The 19,822-nt window shown below is 48.4% G+C and overlaps 11 protein-coding genes across 11 annotated transcripts; 5 read left to right on the forward strand and 6 right to left on the reverse strand.

The window, feature by feature from the left end:
• Nucleotides 1-532: 532 nt before the first annotated feature.
• On the forward strand, nt 533-1,904 carry N7529_002323 (TLC domain-containing protein; the record flags this gene model as incomplete). The annotated part of the gene is made up of 2 exons (XM_057237851.1): nt 533-649; nt 705-1,904. The coding sequence occupies 2 exons, from the start codon at nt 533-535 to the stop codon at nt 1,902-1,904; spliced, it is 1,317 nt and encodes a 438-aa protein (XP_057100462.1).
• Nucleotides 1,905-2,914: 1,010 nt separating this feature from the next.
• Nucleotides 2,915-3,145, forward strand: N7529_002324 (uncharacterized protein; the record flags this gene model as incomplete). The annotated part of the gene is made up of 2 exons (XM_057237852.1): nt 2,915-3,013; nt 3,065-3,145. 2 exons carry the CDS (start codon nt 2,915-2,917, stop codon nt 3,143-3,145), a joined length of 180 nt encoding a protein of 59 aa, XP_057100463.1.
• A 213-nt stretch (nt 3,146-3,358) lies between these two features.
• Nucleotides 3,359-4,158, reverse strand: N7529_002325 (uncharacterized protein; the record flags this gene model as incomplete). The annotated part of the gene is made up of 2 exons (XM_057237853.1): nt 3,359-3,941; nt 4,001-4,158. The coding sequence occupies 2 exons, from the start codon at nt 4,156-4,158 to the stop codon at nt 3,359-3,361; spliced, it is 741 nt and encodes a 246-aa protein (XP_057100464.1).
• Nucleotides 4,159-4,814: 656 nt separating this feature from the next.
• N7529_002326 (uncharacterized protein) lies at nt 4,815-5,156 on the reverse strand (the record flags this gene model as incomplete). Its single annotated transcript, XM_057237854.1, has 1 exon — nt 4,815-5,156. The coding sequence occupies one exon, from the start codon at nt 5,154-5,156 to the stop codon at nt 4,815-4,817; it is 342 nt and encodes a 113-aa protein (XP_057100465.1).
• Nucleotides 5,157-6,562: 1,406 nt separating this feature from the next.
• On the forward strand, nt 6,563-6,901 carry N7529_002327 (uncharacterized protein; the record flags this gene model as incomplete). The annotated part of the gene is made up of 1 exon (XM_057237855.1): nt 6,563-6,901. The coding sequence occupies one exon, from the start codon at nt 6,563-6,565 to the stop codon at nt 6,899-6,901; it is 339 nt and encodes a 112-aa protein (XP_057100466.1).
• Nucleotides 6,902-7,486: 585 nt separating this feature from the next.
• Nucleotides 7,487-8,454, forward strand: N7529_002328 (uncharacterized protein; the record flags this gene model as incomplete). The annotated part of the gene is made up of 2 exons (XM_057237856.1): nt 7,487-7,716; nt 7,773-8,454. The coding sequence occupies 2 exons, from the start codon at nt 7,487-7,489 to the stop codon at nt 8,452-8,454; spliced, it is 912 nt and encodes a 303-aa protein (XP_057100467.1).
• A 573-nt stretch (nt 8,455-9,027) lies between these two features.
• Nucleotides 9,028-10,455, forward strand: N7529_002329 (chitin deacetylase CDA6; the record flags this gene model as incomplete). Its single annotated transcript, XM_057237857.1, has 2 exons — nt 9,028-9,241; nt 9,290-10,455. 2 exons carry the CDS (start codon nt 9,028-9,030, stop codon nt 10,453-10,455), a joined length of 1,380 nt encoding a protein of 459 aa, XP_057100468.1.
• A 631-nt stretch (nt 10,456-11,086) lies between these two features.
• Nucleotides 11,087-13,029, reverse strand: N7529_002330 (uncharacterized protein; the record flags this gene model as incomplete). The annotated part of the gene is made up of 2 exons (XM_057237858.1): nt 11,087-12,618; nt 12,702-13,029. The coding sequence occupies 2 exons, from the start codon at nt 13,027-13,029 to the stop codon at nt 11,087-11,089; spliced, it is 1,860 nt and encodes a 619-aa protein (XP_057100469.1).
• A 749-nt stretch (nt 13,030-13,778) lies between these two features.
• On the reverse strand, nt 13,779-15,405 carry N7529_002331 (adaptor protein STE50; the record flags this gene model as incomplete). Its single annotated transcript, XM_057237859.1, has 4 exons — nt 13,779-14,700; nt 14,766-14,868; nt 14,921-15,082; nt 15,141-15,405. 4 exons carry the CDS (start codon nt 15,403-15,405, stop codon nt 13,779-13,781), a joined length of 1,452 nt encoding a protein of 483 aa, XP_057100470.1.
• Nucleotides 15,406-17,371: 1,966 nt separating this feature from the next.
• Nucleotides 17,372-17,857, reverse strand: N7529_002332 (uncharacterized protein; the record flags this gene model as incomplete). The annotated part of the gene is made up of 1 exon (XM_057237860.1): nt 17,372-17,857. The coding sequence occupies one exon, from the start codon at nt 17,855-17,857 to the stop codon at nt 17,372-17,374; it is 486 nt and encodes a 161-aa protein (XP_057100471.1).
• A 580-nt stretch (nt 17,858-18,437) lies between these two features.
• Nucleotides 18,438-19,589, reverse strand: N7529_002333 (alpha/beta hydrolase; the record flags this gene model as incomplete). The annotated part of the gene is made up of 2 exons (XM_057237861.1): nt 18,438-18,600; nt 18,664-19,589. The coding sequence occupies 2 exons, from the start codon at nt 19,587-19,589 to the stop codon at nt 18,438-18,440; spliced, it is 1,089 nt and encodes a 362-aa protein (XP_057100472.1).
• Nucleotides 19,590-19,822: the final 233 nt, after the last annotated feature.

Here is a 19,822-nt window from a genome sequence, read left to right on the forward strand (position 1 = left end):
AATTTGATCAGATTTCTGAACACTTTTGACCTGTTGAACATCCCCTTTTAAATCTTAAGGACACGAACTTGTAAAATTGTAATTGCGACTGGTTTGTCAAATTCCATGCTCTTGGCATGGTCCAACAGGCGTTTTCATGGCTTGGGGTGGTTATTCACAATTGGCAAAGAGCAGTCTTTTTCGCAATAATCAAAGAAAAGACAGGGTAAGCGTAGTTTCAAAGAACCAATCCAAATGCATCAAAGCCGAGGTCAAAGAAATGAAATGCCAAGACTTTCCGAAGCTGAGAAGCTCGGAGTGGGGTGGAGAGTGTTAATTAACCCCCTGGGAGGAAAAAAAAGATCTTTATCTTTCTTTCTTCTATCCGATACTTCCGGATAAGTGCTTTGGAGTACTGAGTATATTTTGTTCAAGATTGGAAGTTACTCAATCATCTTTGCATTTTTTTTGTTCATTTGCAACACGTGAGCTTGAGTCTCTCGTCACATCTACACATCGGATACGAGAAATTGTTTGAGTTCTCACGATCGCCATGGTTCGACCGCGGGGAAGCTCGGCCTTGGGCGTGGACATCCGAGGTGACACCAGCGCGCCGGCGATGTCCACAATGAACGAAGTGAGCCCCATTGAGCCCTCTTCAGATCAGAAGGTACGCACTGCTGGATTGGTCGCGCGCGCATCCCAATTAACATTAACAACCCTAGTTCAATGGCCAGGCACAGAAACAGACCAAGACAACCAAACGACGTCGCGCCCGCTCGCTCCTCCATCGCTTCGCCGACACCTGTCTACAGTATACCTGGCTCCTGCCTTTAATTATAATGCTCTTGTTGGTCGCACTGTACGCTATCAACCCTACGCCCTCGAACCCGATGCACAGTGCCATCTTCCTCTCCTACCCTCAAGGTCCGAAGACCCCCGGTGGACCAATCATGTACGGCAAGGGTAAAAAGGATATCGCGTTTGTCGCGTTCTATACGATTGTGTTATCGTTCACGCGCGAGTTCATCATGCAGCAGATGATCCGGCCATTCGCGGTTTGGTGCGGCATCCGGGGCAAGGGCAAGACTGCACGGTTCATGGAGCAAATGTACACCGCTGTATACTTTGGGGTGTTTGGGCCGTTCGGTCTGTACGTGATGAAGCGATCGACTATCTGGTACTTCAACACGACGGCTATGTTCGAGGGATTCCCGCACCGCGAGCACGAGGCCGTGTTCAAGGCGTACTATCTGCTCGAGGCTAGTTACTGGGCGCAGCAGGCCATTGTGCTGATGCTGCAGCTGGAGAAGCCCCGTAAGGACTTCAAGGAGCTGGTTGGACACCACATCATCACCTTGGCTCTTATTGGGTTGAGCTATCGCTTCCACTTCACATATATGGGTCTGGCGGTGTATATCACGCACGATATCTCAGACTTCTTCTTAGCTACCTCCAAACTCCTCAACTACCTGGATGCGTATATCACTGCGCCCTACCTCACCATGTTTGTGGGCTGGTGGATTTACCTGCGTCATTACCTGAACCTGAAGATTCTCTGGGCTGTCCTGACCGAGTTCCGCACTGTTGGCCCCTTCGAGCTCAACTGGGAAACCCAGCAGTACAAGTGCTGGATCAGTCAGTACATCACATTTGCCCTGCTTGCTAGCCTGCAGGCTGTCAACTTGTTCTGGCTCTTCTTGATCCTGCGCATCATGACCAACTACATCTTCACCAACGTAGCCAAGGATGAGCGCAGTGATGATGAAGAAGAGGAAGAAGAGGAGGCGGGGTCTGTCAAGGAAACCCAGGCCATTGCCACTGGCACAGACCAGGGCAAGGAGAACCTCGCCCCTCAAGTGCTGATCAACGGCGAGCCTGTCGCCGAGCAGCGCGTTCCTCGGACACGCAGCAGAAAGGCCTGAACCAAAACCTTTGGTTGGAGTTGGATGGATGCCTGTGCATCGAAAGCGGGTGTTTCACCGTGTTATGTTTATACTTTGGATTGGGGAGTTCTCCAGATAATCCTCTGGATGTGTCGATATGTTGTTTATGTATTTGTGGAGATTGGTCTGAGTCCGGTGCATTGGCTGCGCCGCCTAGAATGCCCTTTTAGAAGAGCGGGCGCCGGCGCTTGTTTTTAACGAGCATACGAATTAATTATCTTTTGGACTACCATTGCCTTCCCCATGCCCTCCGACCTTCATGAAGAAATTTTGAAATCATCGATTGACCCACTCAACCATGTATCGAATTCCTGCAGAATATTGAGATCATTCTTCTGCGCCGCCATGTCCACCGTCTTGTCATGCCATTCAGTCGTCCGACCACCGAGACCCAAACCATCTCCTTCCGCTGCACAAGGACCAAAATCAATGAACACAGGAACATTTCCAGCGAACTTGATGTTAGACGGGCTGATATCGTTGTGGGTGATCCCCAAAGAATGCCAATGCCGTACCCCAGCCTCTATGCTCTTCAATCAGTCTGAAACTGCCAATGGTAGTTCACCCTTCCGAGAAACAAAGTAGCTTTGTTATGCCTGCTAGGATTCACTCTCTGATACAAATATGATCGTACTTCGCAAACCAGAGACCGGTGATCCGGCCATCCTGAATCTCATGAAAATGGCATTGAGCCACATTTGGATGGGGTTTCCCTTGATCCTCTCACAGATCCTCGCTTCGTGTAGTAATTTCCGGCCGAGGGCATCCGGATGAGCAGTGTCATAGCTCGACAACTGTGGCCGTTTGACGTGCCATTGTGATGGATTGAATGCTTTAGTGAGCTACTATTCGAATGGCGCAGGAATGCCATCGGCGGGGATTACGGATATGTGGTACAGATCGCTGGTTCAATCTTTTCCTTCGAGACGTATTTTCTTGGAGGATGCTTCGTATGTTTCGCTATTCAGACGGTAGAGGATTTTTGAATGATGGAATGGCACTGGGTCCCCCGGGCCACCGAAATCTTCGAGGCATGCGATGAGGACCCCAAGCTCTCTTTGATGCTCTCCACGGAGTTTCTTCTTGAGGTACGCTCAATTAAAAGGAACCCCAAGTGGATGACTTAACTTTATGGACAGATTACACGCACCGAGGAGGAGCTATGTGAACGTGCAGCGAGTTGGATTCGAGAATTGATTCTCAATGTTAGCAAGAAGTAGTGTGGATGTTGATCACAGAAGAGAATGATGTTTGAGTAAAGATATTCTTGATATGCTATTATGAATAACTATGTATGTCACATCTCGCTTCTAGGAGGTATAAGTACATAGGAAAAAAGGATATCATCAATATCAACTTGGTGAAAATGGCATCAACAAGCTTAGTGCGCGCCGGCGGTACTCAATGCGCGTAGATCATTTAGTAAGACATTCTTACTCCTTGGACTCTTCCTTGGAATCATCCTTCTTGGGCTCTTCCTTAGATTCACCCTCCTTGGGCTCCTTTGATTCCTCATTCTTGGACTCATTCTTCGATTCCTTCTCCTCCGTTTTGGAGTCATCCTGCTTGTCTTCCTTCTTCTTCTTCTCCTCCTTGTTGTCTTCCTTGGATTCTTCCTTCTTATCATCCTTAGACTTCTCCTTCTTCTCCTCCTTAGGCTCTTCCTTGTTGTCTTCCTTGTTCTCTTCCTTGTTGTCTTCCTTGTTCTCTTCCTTGTTGTTTTCCTTGTTGTCTTCCTTGGATTCTTCCTTCTTATCATCCTTAGACTTCTCCTCCTTCTTCTCCTCGTCCTGCTTCTTATCATCCTTCTTTGGAGTTTCCTCGGAAGATTCTTGGGCCTCGCTGTCCTCCGCAGGCTTCTCCTCGGCCTCCTCTACCTTCTCATCTTCCTTCTCTTCGTGCTCGGCATCGTGGGAATCACCGTGGGCATCACCGTGGGCGTCATGGTGAGAGTCTGACTTAGAGGGCCACAAGTAGAAGACCATTGGGCCAGTGATGGCAACGGAGCCAAATAGCCTATAACAAGACAAGCAATTAGATACTAGATACCAAGGCGCTTTAGAATGCAAACTCACCATGGCAAATCGCTGGAGCTGTGGCTCTTCTCGTAGCTACCGCCAGTGGAATTGAACCGGCGGCCGAGGAGCTGAGCAGACCGACGGGCAACAGGGGCTGCTCGGAGGGATTGAGCTACATTCGCAGCGCGGAAGATTGAACGGCGCGCAAAGACCATTGTGTATGAGATAGCTCGGTACGAATGAAGATGGAGGGATAGAGAATATATGAAGTGTGTGATAGGTGAATGGATTGTCTACGTAGCAATAAAGTAATCTAAAGTTGCCCAGGTGTTCCCGGTTTTGCTCCAGCCACACTGGGCCAGTTTGGTCGTAAGATCACTCCCCAGCCGCTTCCGAAGTGGCCTGTGCGTAATGATGTAATATTGTGGATTCAGTACCTGGGTTCCGTATCTGATCTAATCTATATTTACATCCATACATACAATTGTCAATGATCTGGTTTAACGAAAGGTATTCAAAAGGAGTGACTATTATAGAACTCATCCGAGATGGGTGCAGACCATGTCCCCGAGGCGAAATCCATGTGACATTGTACTTCTCAGAGCTGATGCAATAACGGAATAGAAAGCAAGCTACACTTATGAGTTCCGAAGGTGGAGCTAAAAAGCTTTGAAAAGCGAGCAGAGGATCTTCAACGACAGTATCTCCTTTTTCAAGTTCCCTTTCATTTCACTGTCCTATTCTTTCACGGAACATCAAGCTCTCAGGAGTATCGCTGACTAAATTAGCATGGCAGTAGTGTTAGTTACTTCCTTAAAGTCCCCATAGCCGTAGTATCAATTGAATAGGAAAGCTCACCTGAGTTTAGCCATTAAGCTGAGCGAGATCCCATTGAATACGCTCCAAAGCCCAAATTGATGCATCCACCCTTCTTAAACACATTACTTCCGCCATCCGCGAAATAATCAACCCATTCCCTGCCAAGGGCATTGCAAGAGCCGTCCGAGTAGAATCCAGCTCGCTGGCGATGAGCTCCATAGGAGAGTACCTCGAAGGAGAGGGTTTTCGGGACACCAGAGCCTTTGCAGGTATTGTCCCAAATGTTGATCTCCGTGGCCTCGCCCTTGCAGTCACCCTCCCTAAATGCACGGATTTTGAAAGAAAGGGCTCCGGAGCTGAGACAGAACAAGGTGAGAGCCTTTGCGAGATGCATGGTTGCTGATATATTGAATGTTTAGAGATGAAATTGATTCTTGGTTTTTGTTGAGGTAAAGACAACTTGGATGTCTGAATTATCCTTGATGGGATTGTCTTTTTATATCTCAAAAAAGAGTATCTCTCGATATTGGCACCTCAGCCGATTTAGTACGGCGGTGCCTATCTAGGTAGTAGCTGAATCAACGTATTTTTGCAAGTGCTTTCGAAATCTCTACATCAATGAGCTATAGTAGAGATTTGCCAAGGAACCCTGCTTACTCGAATTCCCATTGGCCAGCGCTCGTATTTTGCTGATCAACACAATGCTGATCTTTGATCCTCAAAGGTTTCCACTCCTTGTAGATTAATAAGGTACGCGGGCGCATGGTTTAGCTCGATTAGGTAGTGTGCAAGGCCACTCTAAACCGCCAAGGACAAGTTTGATTGGACTTGAACGTGACACAAATCGATGGGTGGCCTTAAGAGCGGGGCGTATTGATCTACCCGTGTGGCTGACTTCTATACGCTGCTGCATTTGCTCTTTGGGGTACTACACGCTAAGTTGGTTGTAGCCATTTAAGTGGGTTCCTGGAGCCCCCATCCCCTTGGCGTGCCAGAGGCTTTGTGGATTAGCCAAAGGGCTGAAATGGATAGTTTGATGATAGGCTACAAGATCTACACTTTATACGCAGGTGCATGACTATGGCGGGGAAGAAATGCGCCCCACGGTTGGGCCGATTGGTTCCTTACATGCAGCGTATAGATCCCCAATTTGGGCAACGTAAGTGTTCTTTGCAATGGCCAGGCTCATTGCTGGAGACGGCACCGCTGTTTTTCTAGAATATATAGATAACTGCTTATGGTTATCAGATCAACACGACGATAATGTATACATTAGAGGAAACTGAATTTATTTGTATGTCCCAAGTTAGTGTTTTTGGATATCTGGTCAAACCTCGGCATCTCCATTGTGTTTGGACAATAATGATTCATAGCGTTGCAAGGTATTAATAGGGATGGATTACCCGGGGGGTCGCTTATACACGGTACAGGGTAAGACCATTTGTCAGAATCCAGAAATCATCATCAGCTGGCTCAACATGTCCACGAATCTCTATCAACATTGATCTAGCTGACCCCCTTGCCCATCAATCATATCCCTAGAAGCAGTGGAGAACATGCGTACAGATCCGAGTAGGCAGTGTTTCATGGCGACTTCTTGGAAAGTACGGGCTAAAATAGTCACAAATGCTGAACTTACGCCGCATCTCTAAGCCCTCTGTACCCGGTCAGTGATAGTGCAAAGACTTGGCACCATCTCACTTTGAAATATAAAAGATGAGGAAACCCCGTGGAAGTTCCATATCATTCAACTACAATCAATACAATCAGTACAGATATTCTACCTTTCATCTATCCACAATGCATATCGGAAAAGCTCTCGCACTCATGAGCCTTAGCTCTGGAGCTCTCTCCTTCAAGATCCGCGCATACTCTGGCAAAGATTGCTCGGGCAGTGCCCACGAAGTCAATGTATGGGACAACACTTGTCGAAACACGGATGTTCCGCCGACAAATTCTTTCCGAGTGCTGGCCTATGGCGCTCATCGCCAGCGAGCTGCCTTTTATGACCAGAGCAAGTGCATTGGAGGACAACCATGGACTGATTTCTGGGCGGATGGTGGAAGTGACACTTTCAAAAAGGATGCCTGCATCAACTTGGACTTTGACGCGTCAGCCTATGGCTCTCGTTCAGCTTGAGTGCAATGTCAAGGTAAGTTCTTTCGTCGAGACTTCGTTGAACTTAGGTCGAAAGAAGATTTTAATGTGGTTATTGAAGGGATCAGGTCTGTGTCACCTTCTCCGACATCGAAGTCCAAGATATATGTAGTATGGAATATGATAGTTAGTCATTCTCATCTAGCAATCGAAACGGATACACTCTCGTTAATAACTCTGACCGAATTCTAAATATCTTTAGACTGAGAAGTATCACGTGGTAGAATAGCTTGATAAATGAACTAGAAAAGGTCACGTAGTCGAGAATATGGTATCTTGTATGAACTGACAATGTATTGAACCAAATATGTTCTAGCGTTGTAAAAGATGGTTAATTGGACGTCATTCAAAGGTACTTACTACTACTAGTATGTACGTAGATGACGCATGGCGGAGACGAGGCCTTTGAAGTGGATTGTTGGCCTGAGGCCACATACGAACAACTTAAGGCGGAAAGACCCCACGTTGCGGCGTTTATCTATTAGAAGCTATTTGGCGCCTTTACCTACACCTAGTTAAATTCTAACTTTCTCAATATATCTCACCTACCATTTCTCCCACATCATCATGGCAGACCGTCAAATAACGCAGTCAACCATCCTCACGCTGCTGTCGAAGCTCAATGACCCCGATGCCGACCTGAGATACATGTCTCTGAATGATCTCTATGGGATCCTGACCAACCCAAATTCTTCCTTCCTCACCCATGATCGAACTACATCAACAAAGCTTGCAGATGGTCTACTCAAAGCTTTGGATGATCAACACGGCGATGTGCAGAACATCGCGCTCAAATGGTTAGTGCCTGGATTTGTCCCGCTATAATGCTGAGGTCTAACTTTACGTTCAACAGCCTTGGTCCGCTCGCCGTCCGCCTGCCATTCGAATCCCTTACACCTCTTCTCGAGCAGCTGGCTAGCTTGACCGCCTCTGAGACGATAGACACCTCCGTGCCCAACACAGCTCTTCGCGTTATCGTTGACACCCTCCCTCGCCCCCAAGCAGGCCAGCCTGCGCCCCAAAATGTGATTACGGCATACTCGGCTGTATCGAAGGTCCTGATCCCCCGCTTGACTGGCCCAACACCTTCCCCCTCCGGCAGGCGGGGCTCACTGGTGCGAGGTATGATGGAGAAGGATCCGTCTCGGGGCTTCAGCAGTGATGCGATCGATGTGCTTATCAAGGTTGTGACCTGCTTTGGACCTCTTCTCCAGGAACGTGAGCTCGATGGCCTCCAAATTTCAGTCATGGCCGTCATCCGAAATGACACGGCGGGAACTGTTGTCACCAAGCGCGCATTAACAGCCATCTCAGCGCTCGTGCTTCACTTCTCCGAAAGTCAACTCAACAACTTTGTCTCCACCCTTACCAAAACGCTTTCCTCCAATATATCTGTGGTGCAGCGTCGGCACTTGATCGCTGCTATCGGCGTCATCGCACGGACTGCTCCCTCGAAGTTCGGCCCGCACCTGGATAGTCTTGCACCTTTTATCTTCTCCGCCGTCGGGGAGGATGATGTTGCACAGGACAATTGATGCAAGAGGCGGTAACTTACTAGTGCAGACAAGATAAAGTTGTCCCATGGCACAGCCTTCCAGGCAAAATCCCAGTGTGCGACTGCAGACATCGAGGTCGATTGCATCGCCATGACATGCTTGCTGTATCTAACCTACACGGCCTGCGTGTCTGTCATAATGCAATAGTATTCAACTATGGTCATATGATGGCAGAAGTGCAGGAATCTTAGGCCAAACCTCACATGCCCAAGATGGCATTGACTTAACGATACCCACGTTGATATTGAAATCTACAAGCGCATCATTAACTTCCACCCTTACAAGGAAGCTGAATTGCATAAATGTACCTAGAAGTCCTGTGTTCTTCCCCCTTTTTTTCAGGTACAATTCAAAAATGCATTCGAAGCTTCCTCTTGTTGCTCTTTCTTCTTTCCTCTTTCCTAAAACATAGCTCATATCGTACCTTGCCTCATGGACTGCTCTTCCTTCTCTCTTCTCTCTCTCTCTCTTCTCGAAATCCTTTGCTATTCCAACTCATCTCCCCACCTCTGCATACTCATTGAACATCGCATAAGAGTATATACTATCAAGATGCGTTTGCATCCGATCTTTGTTTTGCTTATACCCGCTTTGGTGACCTGTGTGCAAGGCGAGATCCATGGCGCTGGTCCTGTGTACACCGTGCCAGTCGAATCCGAGACAGCTGAATCTCGGCTGAGCAATCGTGACGCACCCAGTAATGCCGACTATCGCTGTGGTCCCAAGATCGGCAAATGCCCGGTCGGTACATGCTGCTCCGGTGCAGGTAAGTATTGAGAGCATGATATCGAATGTCTTACTGATAAAAATATAGGATTTTGTGGCACATCCAAAGCACACTGTCGGTCCCCAGATTGCAAGATTGACTACGGCCACTGCGATGCTCACAGGTCGCCTTATGGACCCCCAACCAAGGAAATTTCCCGTCCACATGTCGGCCAAGTCCCTTACGGTCCAACCCAGATCCGCTCATGTGCTATCCCCGGAACCGTTGCACTGACCTTTGACGATGGTCCGACCCGCTACACTGGAGATCTGCTCGATTTGCTGGACAAATATGATGCGAAAGCGACATTCTTCATCACTGGCATCAACAATGGAAAGGGTGCTATCGACGATCTCACTCTGCCTTGGGCTTCGCTGATCGAGCGCATGCACTCAAGTGGTCACCAGATTGCCAGTCACACTTGGTCGCATGAAGATCTCAGCAAGATCACTCCCTCCCAACGCAGTGAGCAGTTGGAGAAGAACGAAGCCGCGCTGCGGAACATCCTGGGTCACTTCCCTACTTACATGCGCCCGCCTTATTCCAGCTGCAGCCCTGACACAGAATGCGGAAATGAGCTGGGTGAACTTGGCTACCACATTATTCTCTATGACATCGATACAGACGACTACAAGAATGACAGCCCCGACCTGATTCAACGATCCAAGGACATTTTTGATCACCAGGTCCTCAAAAGCGACCCACGTACCAAGTCCTGGCTTGTCATCGCCCATGATGCCCACGAACAGACTGTCCACAACCTCACAGAGCACATGCTTAAAGCCATCAAAAGGTTAGGATACCGTGCGGTCACTGTTGGAGACTGCCTTCGTGATCCCCGGCCGCTTTGGTACCGCAAGGACACCCGAATGCCCACTCACAAGAAGAAGCCAAAGAAGGCTTCTTCCGCGGATCCCAACAAGCCGATCTCTTGGGATGGATCTTGCGGTTCTAATTATACTTGCCTTGGCTCCACATTTGGCTTCTGCTGCAACAATGAAAATGCGTGCGGCAACACGACCAACGATTGTGGCAAAGGTTGCCAGAAGGACGCTGGTTATTGCACTATTGAGACTCCTTTCAATGGCGATGCATGGGATCCAAAGATTAATCGCAATGATGCTAAGTCGGAAGCAGACTCTGACTTCCGAATGATTGGAACCGCGGCTCTGACATCCTTGTTCCTTGCTCTGTTCGTTGCGATGTGGATGTAACGAATCATGTTGACCTCGTGATTGAATTTTCAGCAATGGTTTTGGCCGAGTTGAACGTTTGCTTCATTGAATTTATACTTACTCCTTGGCTTTAATATGGTCATTCTCATTCGTTTGAACGGCCCGGCAGATGCAACAGATATCGATTACACCATTGACTGAAGAGTGTTTACTAATAGCAGAATTGACATACAAACGTTTCATCTTTCACTAGTGCTATTGTTAGTTACCCATGCAGTCTAAAATGGGAAGATCTGTTCCATGTTCTAGCATTGGTGATCTTTCTGATATTCAGACTAACTGAGAAGATCTTGTGGCAAATTGTCACAGCTGACAGAATGATGTCAAGAAACCATTTCCTCAACTTGCGCACTGTAATGATGGACCCATATCATGGAAATATGTTCGATCGTAACCCGCAGGGGAGTTTACCAATGCCAAGAGAATGAATACAGGAAAGAATAAGCAGCAGAGCGAATCAGCGCGACGAGAGGATGCTCTCAAGGGGTATAATAATAGCAGCAAAAGCACAAACACACTAAAGTCCCTCAAACAGGCAAACAAAAAGGATGAAACGATACGAGAAGAGGTATATCAATAAAGCAATACAAAGCAGACAGAATCCGTCGTCCTACTTCCGCACCATCTTCAGTAGCGGCGCGATCCTCGCCCTCTTACTCAATCCCACACGATAAGGTACTCCACCCCGAGCCGAGATAGGACTGTGTTTGTTCGGGCCCTTCCCTGCGTTCTGGGGAGTGTTGACAGACGCAGTATCAGGCTTAGATGGAGTTTGGGGCGGTTCAGGTGCGGATGTAGGTGGAAGGGGTTCATCGGCTGGCGCTGGAATGAGGTCTTTGCTCTGCTCTTCTATGATGACTGGTGCTTCATCTTGACCGTTAAATTCTGCAGACTTGGGGCTGTTGTCCACGACAACGGCGAGCTTTGATCCGGGTGTTTGAGCGTCTGTGGAGATATTCTTTGGTTTTGGTGTATCTTTGGTTGTAGTTGTTTCTTCTTGTTCGGCGGGTTGCTTTCGCTTGCGTCCGCGCTTTTTTGGTGCTGGCTTTTCGTTTGTGGATTGGGGCTTTTCTTCTATTGCCACGGCAGGTGCCGATGTCTGCGCTGGCTGAGGGTGATTCTGGGGGTTGGAATCCACTATCACAGAGCCAGGATCATTCTTTGGGATCTCTGATTCCGTGTTTGGATAGGTGTTTTGGTTGACAGATTCAACACCGATAGGCTTTGTGTCAATCCAGATCACGCCATCCTCACTCGGGACGGAATTAGACGTGGGTGTAGCCTTCGCTTGCTTAGTTCTCTTCTTTTTCGACGCCTTGGCTTCCGAATTTCCGGGCTGGGCAACTGCTTCTAAATTATCTTCGTCAGTCTCGTCGGAGACTCCACTTGAGACCGGGGTGTCATTCTCCGTAGCTTCTTTACTATCGGATGGATCAATCGCACCATTTGGGCCAGGGGTCCTGAACTCGTGGTCCCGAGAGTTGGCTAGCTCATCATCTTCGTCGTCATCGGGCAAAGACTGTTTCTTGGGCCGTCCTCGCTTTTTCTTTGCAGTTGGGGGCTCAACAACTACAGGCGGTGGTGCAATCGGTGGAGCGGCTGGCAAGGCAAGTTCATCGTATGCGCTTGTCTGCGATTGTTGCGGGGAGATGAGACTGGTTCCGGCTGTGTCGGTCTTTGGGCCGCTAAGTCGCATTGATGTGACAGATGACATAGGTTCCGTGTCATGGGGGGAATACGGGCCTGTTTGTTGAGACCTGGGCTGCAAGGTATCCTGGTGTGGGTTTAGATCTGAACTATTATTTCCCATTAAAGGTTGGCTAGGGACGCCGTTTGAGAATGTGTCCATTTGATTAGCAGCATCGATGGGAGTCAAATCATAGATTTCCCTTCGATTGGCCAGTGAGGACGAGTTTCCGGCCATATGCGTGCCATTGGGAGCCAAAGTGTAAGGGAGATTCTCGCTCCCTGATTGGGGCCCAATTTGATAAGGGTGAGAGCTTGGAATTGTAGGAAATGGCGCAGATTGGACAGATGCAGTCGAATATAATGTCCCAGTATATGGAAGCTGTTGGCCAGCAGTGGAGGGGTCATCGTCCATAAGTCTTCTCTGGGCAAGTCCAATTTCGTTCATCATTGCGCCTGAAGCGTGTGAAGGGTGTCAGCGCGAGCAAAAGTTTCCGGGAAAGTCCTTTTCATCTCAAAGCTATTTTTTTAGGACATACCAACTGATCCACTTCCACCCTCGCCGGTGGAGGGGATCCATCTCTCCTCGCGCCGCTGCTGAGACGATGATATCATTTCATGGTGACTTTCCTGCGGCTGGAGAAAATCGTCGAAATTAACATTCAGCTGGGGGAATATACTTTCGTCCACTGCAGAGCCGTGTTCCTGCACCGCATCATGGGTCGCATATTTGGCGGGGCCATATTCATGGTCTTGTTGTTGTATTGCGGGCTGCGGGGGATGGAGGGGAGTGACGATTGTGGGAGGATCATCCCCCTCGAGGAGTTCATCCTCGTCAGAGTCTTGAATGACACGATCCCAGCTCATTGGAAATTAGTTACCAAGACTGAGGGCTTTGGTCATTGGGTGGGAAAGAAAGTGTGCGCTATCACCAACGCGTCCTTGACACGACAACACGTGATGATAAGAAACTATAGAAGTTTGGAGGTGAAAGAACTTGTATATCTAGCATAATTATCTATTCAATTTCTTGAATCCATATGTGTGATGTTTTTTTGTTCTCTTACTTCAGCTTATGGGGGATGTATTGGGTAACTCTACCCTTAGTGGTGGGTGTCTTGAGGTCTTGTAAACACCAAACTGCCCTATTGCTCCATGCTACTCGGAGGTCATTAGAGGCTTACATTCGTATATACCAACCTTAGCAGGGACAAGATGGAATCAACATAAAGCTTCAGCAATCCAAACAAATGGTGGGAATCTCATATACAAGCTAAGTATGTGCTGTGCTAGAAACATTGGGCTGGCTATGATCCAATGTCAATGAAGGAATATCTGGGGAGATAAAGCCCGATACTCAATGCAGCAAGAACCATTGAATGTGGGAGAAGTAGAAACGTTATAGTCGCCCTTGAAAGGTTCGCTCCCTGGGGAAGGGGATGGTACACCGGGCTTTCCAAGAACACAAAACACCGACAAAACCGACAACACAAGAAGATTCACTCATACATAACTAAATGCAAACGGAAGAGGTGATCCAACCAACAAGTAGTCAAAAGTCACCGGGTATCTCAAGCCAGACACGAATGTACCAAAGGGGGTTGTGGATTGACATATCACAGCACACCACCAGGCAAATTTATTTGCCCTGGTCGGCCACCTTCGAAGCCAGCACTATTGGGTGTTGACTGACCAGGTCCTGGAGGATCCGTATGAATCTTGCGCAACATGAACATTGGTTTTCGGCCCTCCTTTTCCAACTGTTTGAACAGGAGAAGGGGCTTTTCCTGTAATTCTAGACAGCGCTCTTGATCACCATAGACGATGTACAATGCGTAGTTCTTCCAGTCGGAGTTGATGTTGTATTTCTTGAGCGCAGCCGGCAGAACCTTGTAGCAAGGGTCTTCCCAAGATACCCGGAAAGACTTGAAGATTTCCACACTACTTGGATTTTCACTGCTGCCGCCGGTCCTCGACTCGGCCCTCGATTCAGCACGTGGGTCATTACGTGGGTCGAGACGTGACGCGGAAGACGGGGTTTCCGCACGGGATGATGGAAGCTGGCTCGGAGTAAGTCTGTTTCCGGAATGAGGTTGTTCGGGGTAATCATAGGACGTGTTGCGGTTTCCGCCAGAGCTTGGTTGGGAATAGGATCGTGGGTTGAGAGTCTGAGGATGGGCGTGGTGGGTGTGTGGCGAAGTTGGTGAGGGAATTCCGGGTGATATCTGTGCTCCTCCGCTCATGGAGGATGTTGGATGGGATGAGGCAGCTAAAGCAGCGGCTGATGGGTTCAGTATATCGTGGTGGGATCTCCCTTCATGGATCATAGGTGGAATTTGCGTTGGTGAGTTGTTTTTGGATGTAGTGCCACTAGAGTGCATGCGCTTCGAGAAGGCCCTCGCAATCTTAGACGTAGGGTTATCGTTGTTGGTGTTGAAAGAAAATGGAGTAGAGGGCGTGATAGTGGATGTGCTGTCGTGCCAGTTCTCTGGCTGACCCCCTGAAGAGGGGGAGGTAGCGGATGTGATCGGTCTTTTACTATTTTAATCACAGGTAGAATTTCTTCCCGTAGTCTCCGGTAATCATCTGTGATCCGGCGCAACTCCGTTTCAACCAGCATGATCTTTTCATCTCGAATTTGAATCGATTTGATTAAACGAGCGAGGTCCTCTTGTGTTGCCGTCTCATTGACACCTTGATCCGCCGCTGTAAACATGGTATTAGCAGTGTTGCTGGGGCGTGAAATCTGGCGACTTACAAAGTGGAATATAATGGTCCGGGTCCAAGGGAACATCTTGCTTGACTTTGATCTCATATACACTTTTCAAAATGGTCAATCGATGGCCGACACTGTTAATTCCCATTTCTTTCAACTCCTCGTGCTTCAAGGCAACGAGCGCTTCGCCGACAATCCCGTTTTCTGGTAAGTTGTTATCAGTATACCATACACACTGTTAACCACAAGAGAGTCCACCCACCTCTAAATGTGCCGTGGTATTGCAGCAACCCAAGCGAGGTCAAAAATTCTTTGCATTCATCGATTTCCCATTCTGTGATGAGTCTTGACGGAGAACGGAGAGCGTCCATCGAGTATCCAAATCTGGTGGGAGTGTGTTCCGCGGAATCAATAACGGAGTCAGTGGGGGAAGATTCCGAGTCGAGTTGAAGGCCTGGAGAAGGAATGACGCTGCGTTCGTATTCATCGTCCGCATCGGAGTCGGCATAGTGGGTGTGGAGAGACATGATAGCGAGTCTTCGGAAATATAAAACCCCGAGGGCAGTGATGAGTTTTTGATGTGCGTAGGCGCCGCCGCCAGTTGGGGGGTGCTGGAGCCAGTCAAAGCAAACGAAGTGAGTGTCAGCGGTAATGCGCCGAATGCTCTATCTTCTCAGGTGCGGGCTGAAAGAGAGACTGGAGGATTCAAAAGTTGACAGATAAACATGGGCAAGCTTGGAGATCTCTTGGGTGCATAAGGTAAATCTTGTTCCTTGGTTGTTCGTAAAATGATTACTGGGCGTACTCCTTTTCGATGAGGGGCGGTCGAGCAACGCGGCTATCAACAAGCTGAGAGTGGAGGGTTGGCGGTTCAGGGGACTGGGACGAAACGCGCTTAATTGATAAACCACTTATCAACGTGAACCCGTCTGATCTTTCAAGAATAAAAGAAATCAACTTGAATGATAAGCTAAGAGTAAATAAAGCAAATAAAATAGAGGTTTGGGCGAAGACAGCGCCTGGGTCCGATCAACACGTGACTGGGCCTGGAACTTCCCCATCGCAATCTTAAATTTGATCAATTTCATCACTTTTATACTGAATTTGACGGAATATTAAGCTTCTTCTTCTTTTTTCCTTTTAAGCGAAGATCAGTGCTTTCTTAAACAATTTCTGTTTGTGTACTGTTCAATCGATATTCACTCTCAATATAACTCACTACATCTGTAGTGAGCGAATATTGTTGGCTCCACTAAACTTCATTTCGTTGTTGAACTGCCTTTGATCCATAAAGTACAAGGAGGGTCTAGACAACTGGGGAGAAGTTGTAACCAAGTTTTGGAGGAGTCCTTGACGTGGTACGGCGGGATATAGTGACACGTCAGACCGTTGGACAATCTAGTAGCTTGTCTGTCACTTAAAGCACATAAGCACTATAATTTTCTCAAACTCCACTAAGTTCCACTTTGCTGTGTTTGTATAACATCCTCTTAGACCACAAACTCCACTCCTTTCGCAATGTTGGGTCTCGTAAGCGGCGGATCCAATAGCTCTCTTGGTGTATCTACTGTCTTTTGTTATTTATTCCATGTGGGACTAACCGGAGAATGAATCTAGGACACATACTCTCGGTAATAATGAAACAACGATCCTAGTCTTCAACGACGGATTCCTTGCGGAAATAACCGACAGCCAATTCCATATCCTTCTGCAAATGCACATACTGTTGCCTCGCCTATGCCATTCGCACCTATAAGTGGCATGAGTAAAGAATGCAAAGCTGTTGAGCAAGCAAGCGCCATAGTTCTAATACAAACGGCACTTTCGTCCTTCAGTGCCCCTCTATCTGTCAGAATGGTGCAGTTTTTCGGGCCGATATACTCGTAGCGTACTTTGGGCATCTTGATGTGGTTTTGATGATCTAGGAATTTGTTTTCTTTCTCAAATGTGCAACGTCAGAGCTTTCCTATCTTTCGTATCATCTCGGATTTTATGCCAGTCTATCTCTATCTCAATTTCGGGCATACTTCGGCGGCTTTCATTTGAGCACCCCCGTGTTTGAACAATTTTGCTTAAACCAGCTATCCCAATGGGGTATACTGACACACGATGATAGCAACGTCAAGAACTTATGCATACATTCATGACGTAGTTGTATCCAAATGACTATCAAGCCGTGATCAAAAGTAAAGCGAAAAGCCGCACAAAGCCCAGGACTCCTAATGCGGCATTGCCTGTACAAGTCACTCAATGCTGCTCTGACATCCAAGGAAACAGATAAAGGTGATGAATATCGATTTGTTGAACAAGGGACTCATAAAGCCCCAATGTATTTTGATTGTCTATTTGATGCAAAAGCGCCCGTGGGCTTCGTATGTCAAACCCAGTTTCGTAGATGGGGACATGAGCCCGAAACATTCTGTACTCCTTGAAATCAAAACCAAAAATGCATGATCACGTTCTCAGATGGTGCTTCCCAGCCGCCGGGAGCCATTATTTCTTGTCCCCGTTGGACGTACTTTCTCCTTCCAGGTCAGCCACTTCTCGTAGGATATCTTTCAAGCCGCGAACACCCTCCTCGACCACCGGCAGAGGGATGCGCACATCCACCTCCTCGATGTATTTCAGGGGGTCAAAAGGGGGTTCCTTGTGACCCTTTTTCGTGCCATTTGTTTCTTTTGATCCATTTGAGGTCGCTTCGCCGTTCGTCGCCTTGGAGCCCAGCGCGGGGTGGGGTCGGCCTTCCGCCGAAGCTAAGACTGCCGCCATCACATCGTCAAAGGTCTCACAGCGGCCGGCGCGGAGTAGTTCGGTTGCAAGGGTGGTAATTTTTTCGGTCCAGCCCAGGCGGTGGAGTGATCCGAGGAGGTTCTCTTGTAGGTCTTCGAGCGCAGAGCTGGCGGACAGTTTGACGAGGAGGTCGGATTCGAGGGCGTCGGGGGTGGAGGAGGCCCCGTTTGTGGAGGCGGAAGAAGGCATTTCGGAGCGCGTGGTTAGGCTGTGGGTCGCGTGACAACTTTCAGACCAAGAAATGGTTCAAAGAGTCGAGGCGACAAAGTTCATGTGATTTTGGATTGCGCGCAAGAAATGGATTGATGTCTGCGCGCGAATGCGATTTCTGTGAGGCGAGGAGGAGGAGGGGCCCGCCCTTGGTTTTAATGCGGGATCTCTAGAGAATTAGAATTACATTGCATGTCGCAGACAACAGTGAAAACCAAGGACAATGAGGCAATTGAAGTTGAAGAGCAAGTCTCTCTCACTTAACGGCTGCCAGATCGGACATTGTGGGTCCGCGAGCGGTGAATCGCCTCATTCTCGGGAGTTTTAATTGAGTTGTTTGCTTTCGTCCGGTCTGCTCTCCTTTTATGATCCTTGTTCTTTGTTCTCTGAACTTGGTGACTATCTGCATTTCACAGAACTTTTGTTTCATGAATTTTATTCAATTACGGCTATCCTTCTGTTCTACTTTGATGTAAAAAGGAGTTCCCTGAAGGGCTGATATATACTCTACTCAATAACCTTCAAGTCTATGTTCAGCTCAAGGCTTGAGCTTATTCATCTAGTCAGAGTGAATAAAAAATGGCACAGGGGCAGGCTTTGACAGAGCCCATGAAATACCCTCGCTCATCACCTCATCCCACTTCTTGCTTCCAGGCAACTTGTCCCCATACCTTCTGAAACCATGAGGCACACCACGGAAGACATGTACCTTGGTTGGGACGCTAAATAACATGTTTGAATCAGCAAAGTGGAAGTGTAGATGTAGAATGGTGGGGCCGGCTCACCCATTCTCGGCAAGGTGCTTTCCATAGAAGAGGCCCTCATCCCTCAACGGATCATTTCCTGCGATTCCAAAGGTGGTGGGAGGCAAGTTCTTGACTTCCTCTGCAGTTGCATTTCCGGGATTCATTCGGAGGTTCTCGGCGGCGTCCTTTGCATCAGAAATTCCTAGTAGCGCACTAAACAACTTCATGCGGTCGACCGGCAAGATAGGAGCCTGGGCACATTGAACATAGCTAGAAAGTTCAGGACTCTTGAGCATCTCCTGCCGAGGTGCATAGTGGTCCCATTGGACGAGACAGGGGATCATAAGCACCTGTCCCGCAATCTTCGGGCAAGCTGCTAAGCGCTTATCCTCGCCACGCAGCTGCGATAGTGCCAACGATGCGGTCAGCCACCCTCCCGCTGAAATGCCGCCCACAACGACCTGTTCACTTATCCCACCGATTTCAGCGATGTGCTCATGTAGCCAAACAAAGGCATCTTCGACATCGTCCCAAGCAGCAGGGTAGCGATGCTCAGGGGTGTGTCGGTAGTTTATATTGAAGACCACGATGGGTGTACCATTTTTGTTGCGCGAGTCAACAATGCGAGAGCATGTTGCATCTTCAGATGCAAGAGTACCGAAGAGAAAACCGCCGCCATGAAGATGGAGGTAAACAGGTAGACGTTCAGAGATAGGCACGCCGGCCGGACGGTAGGTGCGTGCTTCAAGAAGTGTACCGTCGCGAGCCGTCACTGTGTGGTCGTGCATCTGGACCACAGAACTGAGTCCCTGGTCGATCATATCTTGGGCAGCGGACTCTTCGCGGCCTTTGTTCAGTAGTGCCTTCAACTGTTCTATCGACAGGTCTTTGGGCGGCGCAGGCAGCGCTGCCTCCACAGCCAGCCATTCGGCGCTGGGACCAGCATATTCAGAAAAATCGGCCATTGTCTGTAACTTTGTTAGAAGTGGTGATTCGCGCAAGTCTTGACGCGTGTTGCACGATCATCAATCACTGCCCCACTCCCTCGGCTCGGCTACCGACCGGTAACTCGGCGAGTCGCACCTGAGAATTCAATACCCCGCATGAATGCTCATATTGTTTAGGAACTCGGTATATACGAGATGGAGGCCAATATAGATGTTCAGTGGTGTCTAGGATTTGGTTAAACTCAATCGAA

This window comes from Penicillium soppii, assembly GCF_028829465.1.
Source record: "Penicillium soppii strain IBT 18220 chromosome Unknown utg000003l, whole genome shotgun sequence".
Lineage (NCBI taxonomy): Eukaryota > Fungi > Ascomycota > Eurotiomycetes > Eurotiales > Aspergillaceae > Penicillium > Penicillium soppii.